The sequence below is a fragment of the Salvelinus alpinus genome, chromosome 8, assembly GCF_045679555.1.
Source record: "Salvelinus alpinus chromosome 8, SLU_Salpinus.1, whole genome shotgun sequence".
NCBI lineage: Eukaryota > Metazoa > Chordata > Actinopteri > Salmoniformes > Salmonidae > Salvelinus > Salvelinus alpinus.
Genome location: NC_092093.1, coordinates 27,055,676 through 27,064,086, shown reverse-complemented (window position 1 = coordinate 27,064,086; position 8,411 = coordinate 27,055,676). Strand labels below are relative to the sequence as shown.

The 8,411-nt window shown below is 41.6% G+C and overlaps 1 protein-coding gene across 2 annotated transcripts in view; it reads right to left on the bottom strand.

The window, feature by feature from the left end:
• Positions 1 to 3,588: 3,588 nt before the first annotated feature.
• LOC139582817 (potassium channel subfamily K member 2-like) overlaps positions 3,589 to 8,411 on the bottom strand; it is a 52,756-nt gene continuing 47,933 nt past the window's right edge. For both annotated transcript variants that reach the window (XM_071413177.1, XM_071413176.1), the window contains exon 7: positions 3,589 to 8,081. In XM_071413177.1, the coding sequence (XP_071269278.1) occupies positions 7,731 to 8,081 (351 nt within the window). In that variant the 3' untranslated portion in view covers positions 3,589 to 7,730. The remainder of the gene's footprint in view (positions 8,082 to 8,411) is intronic.

Below are 8,411 nucleotides of genomic sequence, written 5' to 3'. Positions count from 1 at the left end.
AAATCGTTTTTCCCCCACGTCAATCTACACACAATATCCCATAATGACAAAGCAAAAACTGTTTTCTATAAAACTGAAATATCACATTTACATAAGTATTCAGACCCTTTACTCAGTACTTCGTTGAACCACCTTTGACAGTGATTACAGCCTTGAGTCTTCTTGGTTATGATGCTACAAGCTTGGCACACTTGTATTTGGGAAGTTTCTCCCATTCTTCTCTACAGATCCTCTCAAGCTCTGTCAGGTTGGATGGGGAGCGTCGCTGCACAGCTATTTTCAGGTCTCTCCAGAGATGTTCGATCGGGTTCAAGCCCAGGCTCTAGCTGGGCCACTCAAGGACATTCAGAAACTTGTCCCGAAGCCACTCCTGCTTTGTCTTGGCTGTTTGCTTAGGGTCGTTGTCCTGTTGGAAAGTGAACCTTCGCCCCCATTCTGAGGTCCTGAGCGCTCTGAAGCAGGTTTTTATCAAGGATCTCTCTGTACTTTGCTCTGTTCATGTTTCCCTCAATCCTGACTAGTTTCACAGTCCCTGCCGCTGAAAAACATCCCCACAGCATAATGCTGCCACCACCATGCTTCACCATAGGGATGGTGCCATGTTTCCTCCAGACGTGACGCTTGGCATTCAGGCCAAAGAGTTCAACCTTGGTTTCATCAGACCAGAGAATCTTGTTTCTCGTGGTCTGAGTGTCTTTAGGTGTCTTTTGGCAAACTCCAAGCGGGCTGTCATGTGCCTTTTACTGAGGAGTGGCTTCCGTCTGGCCACTTTACCATAAAGTTCTGATTGGTGGAATGCTGCAGAGATGGTTGTCCTTCTGGAAGGATCTCCCATCTATACAGAGGAACTCTGGAGCTCTGTCAGAGAGACCATTGGGTTCTTGGTCACCTCCCTGACCAAGGCCCTTCTCCCCCGATTGCTCAGTTTGGCTGGGCGACCAGCTCTAGGAAAAGTCTTGGTGTTTCCAAACTTCTTCCATTTAAGAATGATGGAGGCCACTGTGTTCTTTGGGACCTTCAATGCTGCAGAAATGATTTGGTACCTTTCCTCAGGTATGTGCCTTGACACAATCCTATCTCGGAGCTCTGACATGCACTGTCAACTGGGGGACCTTATATAGATTGGGTATGATTTGGAAAGTCACACACCTATCATTTGAATTTACCACAGGTGAACTCCAATCAAGTTGTTGAAACATCTCAAGGATAATCAACGGAAACAAGATGTACCTTAGTTTAATTTCGAGTCTCATAGCAAATGGTCTGAATAGTTACAGTATATAACTTCTTATGGCTGCAGGGGCAGTATTGAGTAGCTTGGATGAAAGGTGCACAGAAGTGCCCATAGTAAACTGCCTGCTCCTCAGTCCCAGTTGCTAATATATGCATATTATTATTCGTATTGGATAGAAAACACTCTGACATTTCTAAAACTGTTTGAATTATGTCTGTGAGTATAACAGAACTCATATGGCAGGCAAAAACCTGAGAATTTCCACTTCCTGTTTGAATTTTTTCTGAGGTGGCAGATTTTCAACCAAGCTCTCAATGAAATTACAGCGAGATATTGATGAGTTTTCACTTCCTACGGCTTCCACTAGATGTCAACAGTCAATAGAACTTTGTCTGATGACTCTAATGTGAAGGGGGGCCGAAGGAGACAGGAATGAGTAATCACTGCCACGAGCTGAGCATGCTTTCACCATGCGCCTTCACATGAGGAGTACCTCCGTTCCACCGCTCTTCTGAAGTCAATCTAATTCTCCGGTTGGAATGTTATTCAAGATGTATGTTAACAACATTCTAAAGATTGATTCAGTACATCGTTTGACATGTTTCTACTGACTGTTACGGAACTTTTGGACATTTCGTCACGTTATAGTGGAGGCGCTTTGTGACTTTGGAATTGTTTACCAAAGGCACTAACCAAAGTAGCTTTCTGGACATAAATAACGGACATTATCGAACAAATCAAGCATTTATTGTGGACCTGGGATTCCTAGGACTGCATTCTGATGAAGTGCATCAAAGGTAAGGAAACATTTATCATGTATTTTCTGGTTTCTGTTGACCCCAACATGGCGGCTAATTTGGCTATTGTTCTGAGCTCCGTCTCAGATTATTGCATGATTTGCTTTTTCCGTAAAGTTTTTCTGAAATCTGACACAGCGGTTGCATTAAGGAGAGGTATATCTATAATTCCATGTGTATAACTTGTATTATCATCTACATTTATGATGAGTATTTCTGTTGAAACAATGTGGCTATGCAAAATCCCTTGATGTTTTTGGAACTAGTGAATGTAACGCGCCAATGTAAACTCCAATTTTTTGTTATAAATATGAACTTTATCAAACAAAACATGCATGTATTGTGTAACATGAAGTCCTATGAGTGTCATCTGATGAAGATAATCAAAGGTTAGTGATTAGTTTTATCTATATTTCTGCTTTTTCTGACTGCTATCTTTCGCTGGAAAAATGGCTGTGCTTATTGTGGTTTTGTGGTGACCTAACATAACCGTTTGTAGTGCTTTCGCTGAAAAGCATATTTGAAATCGGACACTTTGGTGGGATTAAATACAAGATTACCTTTAAAATGATATCAGACACATGTATGTTTGAGGAATTTTAATTATGAGATTTCTGTTGTTTGAATTTGGCGCCCTGCACGTTCACTGGCTGTTGTCATATCGATCCCGGTAGCGGGATGCAGCCATAAGAAGATAAGGTATTTCTGTTTTTTATTTTTATTACATTTGTATACTGTACAGTAAGGCAGCTGAGGTTGAGCATCTGTGTCTGATTAGACCTGTCTCTGTGGACAGGGCCAGGGCGAACATCTCAAGTGTTCTGCTAATGCAATGTTCTTTTTTTTCACTGTTCTGATGCAGTGATTGGATGATTAGGCTCTGTACACTGTACCTGTGAGGTCACATAGAACATGTTCTCCCGCTTCACACACCTGTGATTCAGAAACCCAAACCTTTCATTAGATAATAATTACATAATCTTATTGAGGATTGCCTTCCCCACTCACAATGATATCTGAGGGAGTCTTAAAGCTTATAGCAGTTCGGTCAAAGCTACAGTAGGGTCTATGTTCTTCTGCATTTTGAGGCACGGCCATTTTCAGAAAGGATTTATACAGAACAAAGGACAACCAGCTGGGGTTAGAATCACAAGCATTAGTTATTGCATTTACAACTGACATTACGTAATGCCATCTAGCAATCTGCAATAACAACCTTTTATGTATTGTATTGTGTCTGGTCAAGGTCTAGAGAGTGAAAGCTTGGTACAGTATACTGTCAGTCTGTACATTGAGTCACATTGAGTTTCCTTCTCCTGTTAATTGCATTCTTCTGGCTCTGAGTGTTGCTTTCTGTGCAGGAACAAAGCATTGATCTTGAGAGTACTTCATATAAAAATACTTTAAGGTTGTCGTGGTCTGAAGAATTCACACAGACTTTTTTTTAATTTCATGATAAATGGAAAAATTGTCATCCAAACCTCTTATTGGAAGCAAAGCACAGCTGGAAATATATATGCATTTACAAACACTGGAAGTAGTAAATAACATGCAAAATGGTGTTATATACACATCCGTTTATTAGAAATAAATGAAAGAACTAACTGTTCTTTTCTCTTGATATACGTTGTAATCATCGAGACAACTTGAATGCTTCTGGGCACACATACATCACAATGTTAGATCATGAGCATGTTTACATTCATAATGACTCTCAATATCCATTTCTATATAAAAGGCTGAGAAAATTTCAAAATGCTTGAGTCTGGACATTGATGCAAACCACAGACGTGATCATGACATGTCTTTACCCTTGAAAAATTATGTGACACTACCAAGATCCTTCAGGGGGGGATGGAAAATTATTAGTGATGATCACATATACTACATGTATGCGCACGCACGCATGCACACGCACACACACACACACACGCACACGCGCACGCGCACACGCACACGCACACACACACACACACACACACACACACACACACACACACACACACACGCACACACACGCTCACACACGCTCTCTCTCTCTCTCTCTCTCTCTCTCTCTCTCTCTGAATCCCCCTGTGGGCTGTAGATATGCTTATATAACGTGATGCGCTAGTTTTTCTCTGGTGGTGACAGAACTCCTTACAGTGCCTGTCCATCATACAACAGCCCGGGCAGAAGTCGTACGAGTGAACTCCCATGGGCCTCTGCTCTGAGCTGTGTGAGCATTCTCCCTCATAACCACACTGATAATGGACTGTCCCAATACTAATAAATAGCTTTCTACTCTATCCTCGTCTCCTTGTTCGTCATGATCACTTGATTTGATAGGATATGGCAGATTATAGCTATGGGAGAAAACCTATGCAGTCATTTGACATCGGGGGTCATAAAGGAATGCTAAGGAGACAAGGAAAATACACCATTTAAGAGTATTAGGACACTTCTTGACACTTCTTGGAAATAGGACAAACCTGTCATTGGATTTCTTTCCCCCCCAGTAACACATGATTCACTTTTATACTGTACTGTACACATAAAATAGTGCCGTGATGGCAATGATGCCTGCTCAGATTTGTACTGTAAATAAACATTTGTTTCTCCAACATGCTCTCACATTAGACGTTCATCCATGTTACTCAAACGTCAAAATTCAAAGTAGTTCCAAAGGTCACATTTCGAAGTGTTTAAAGGTTACGTTTAGGCATTAACTCCGGAATCTTAAAGTTAGGCATTAACTCTGAATGGTTAAGGTAAGGGTTAAGGTTTCGGATAGGTTTAAAACAAAAATCTACAAAACTACTTTCTATCTCTGGATTCTAATATGCAACCTTTGGCACTGGAAGCAGATGGATGAAATAGATTTTTGTTTTAAGCCTATACCAAATCTCAAAAACAACTTTCTATTGCTGGATTCAAACATGCAACCGTTAGCACTAGAGGCAGCTGCTTACACCCATCCACCATCCCTGTCCACAATGCCCTAGCAAACCCGAAAACTACTTGGTTACAGCCCTCACTGTTGCCCCTAATGCCCGGTTTCCATGTCATCTCCCAAATCTGCAGACATGGGCTCCCGAGTGGTGCAGCAGTCTAAGGCGCTGCATCTCAGTGCTAGTAGGCGTCACTATAGACACCCTGGTTTGAATCCAGGCTGTATCACAACTGGCTGTGATTGGGAGTCCCATAGGGCGGTGCACAATTGGCCCAGCGTCATCTGGGTTTGGCTGGTGTAAGCCGTCATTGTAAATAAGAATTTGTTCTTAATTGTTCTTAACTGACTTGCCTAGTTAAATAAAGGTTAAATAAAAAAAATTGGATGGATTTCAAATACTGATTTGTATCACAGGTGACCTGGCTGCTTTCTCACCATTCAAACATTCATACTTTCAGTTAACAACCATTACTCTGTTCAAAAATTGAATGTAAACCTGTTTCTTGATGAAATGGGCATTTGTAAGACACTTTGTTCTGTATTGTATGATGCACATGAGAGGTACATGTGTGATGTTTTGGCAAGATATGACATTAAAAACGTGATTGGAAATAAGAAAGCACAGAAAAAATAATTAAAGTTAAAGACACATTAAAGACACATTAAAGTAACAATCCAAGTCATTTCTTCATTGCATCCCCCTTCATTGAAGTAACAATCTAAGTAATTTTTTCATTGCGTCTCCCCTCAGCCTTATAACACATTGCATAACCAAGCCCATAACCATGCCAATAACCATGCCAATAACCATGCCAATAACCATGCCAATAACCATGCCCATTACCCACACACCCAATCAAAATAAACAGTGAGTAAAATGCATAAAATGGGCCTGATTTGTATAAGAAAATACAATATATGTATGTCCCAAATATATTTCTATCCAACATGATGAATAGCCTGTCAGAGGAGAGAAGCCGGATTAAACCTTGAGGCTACCAAGCTATTTCCCTAATCTGCCTTCTACATCCACCACCCATTGAGAAGTATTCATCAATATGGAACTCCATGATATAAGCCCTGTCTTCCTCGAGCTTTGCTTAGATAGCATACTGTTATTCACAGGTGGACACAGGAAGAGGGTTTTTTATGATGAGTATTCTGTTTAACCCCAGAAATAGTGATGTGCAGACCAAGTGAGGGACTAAATGACGAAGCATTAGCCAAAACCTCTGTGTTTAACACCCCCTCTCCCTCCCCCTGCTGCGTTAAGAAAACCAACCAAAGATGGCAAAAGAAGAATCTTAGAGTCTTTGTACTATGTGTGCAGATCACTTCTGCTTTTGATGGACTTAACATTGAGATAAATACATATCTTACCTTACTATTTCCACATACATGGATGAGTTGTTGGGATACAGAGTTATTGAAGGCAACCATAGAGGTGAATGGTTGATATGCTTCTGTAGGACCATTTCTCTCTTTGATAAATAGAGTGTCTACGTTTGTCTATGAGTGGGAGGAGAGGAGGAGGGATGAAGAGGCGAGGAGGGGAACAGGAGGAGTAGGAGGAAGAGAGTGACATTCTATCAGTAATGCGCCTGAATGACAAAGTCACCATTGCATGCAGGGGACAATGGGACAGTAACAGGGACAAAATGGTTGACACACACAGACAAAGAGGTCAGAAATATCCCAGTCAGTCCAGCTCCAATCGGAAATATGCTTGTATGCTTTGTCTTCTGTTAAATCTCCACTTCAAAAGGTCAAAGTTCATATCCTTCCATGCACCTTCTCCTTGTTACTTGATGTGTTGCTGTGTTCTCTAAAAGACGCATAAATAATGTACAAATATTCTCAAGGATTGCTTAAGTAAGAATTAAGACTTGATAACGAACCAGATAGATAAGACTCAGTCCAACATGCACCGGCAATCCAAAACACTGTTCAAAGTGTTCTTCCAATATTTAAGGCACTTGGAATATTCCTTAGGTAAAAAGCTGCATGTCCTTCTTGAAGGTAAAAAAATTATCCAAACATTCTGCTTTAAAACTGTAAGCGGTGTCATTACTGAAAGCAAGGCATTAAATAAATGCTGCCCTAGTAGTCTGAATACATGAACCATACAAAAGTGTCAACTGAAACGAAAAAAGACACAATCTTGGAAATACATCAACTTCATGCTCCGTAAGTTTGGTGATTATTGTTGCCTCCTGGTGAGAACCTAACACTTGTTGGGTAAAAGGCCTTAGAGAAAGTTTCATCTTGGATGATACAGTGTTGGACAGTGAAGAACCTCTTCATCTGATGCAGACTTCAGAGCCTCTCTGTGTATTCAGGTGGAGTGGGAGCATTAATGCGTGTGTCTCTCCACAAGCTCCATCAATTAGTGTGTGTGTTTGTATTTGTGTGTGATGATCGATCTACTGTAAGTGATGATCGACCAGTGTCTCTCTCCCTCACAGCACTCAATCGATCACTGCACAGCCTAGTGTGTGTTTGTATCTCATCACCTTTGACGAACATACGTGTGTGCATGTGTGTATGTCTGAAAACTCACCTACAGTATGCCTGAGATCTCAGCTTGAAGTGTCTATCTGTCTCTCCAACCAGCCTCTTAACCAATGAGCACAAGTGTGAGCATGAACACACAAGTGTGAGCATGAACACACAAGCGTGTGTGTGCTAGTCTCACTTAATGATCTCCACTGATGACCATAAATGTGTCTCACCTCCATGTTCCTTCCACAACCCCGGTGTCTCATCACTAGAGGCTCTCTATGATGGCTACCTCAGCGTAGTCCGGACTGAGTCCGTTCAGGTAGAGTCCACTGCCATTGCGGGCCAGGGCTCCAGGGACAGGAGTGAGGGAGAGAGTCAGGTTGGGGTAGGCCTCCCTCTCATCCCCTGGCCCCAGGTTCACGGACAGCGTCCTCCTGCCCGGGGTCATCTCCTGGGTGATGGGGTTGAGGCCCAGCTCTGAGGACAGTCGACGCTTAATGGAGGCGGCACGCTCAAACTTGTTCGAGATGTCTACGCTCAGGCGACGCCGCGTCTCCTTGAACTCAGCCGACACGTTTGCCGTCCACTCTGCTGCGTGGATCCGGAACTCCCCTACCTACAGAAAGATAAAGAAAGAAAGAGAGAAAGAGATAGAGAGGGAGGAGAATTTCCCCCAGATTCATCAAGAATTCCTGATGTATTTGACCTATTCAAATACTCTTTATATACACAGTACCAGTCAAAAGTTTGGACATACCTACTCATTCAAAGGTTTTTCTTCATTTTTACTATTTTCTAGATTGTAGAATAATAGTGAAGACATCAAAATTATGAAATAAAACATATGGAATCAGGTAGTAACCAAAAAAGTGTTAAACAAATCAAAATACATTTTGGATTTTACATTCTTCAAAGTAGCCACCCTTTTCCTTGATGACAGCTTTGC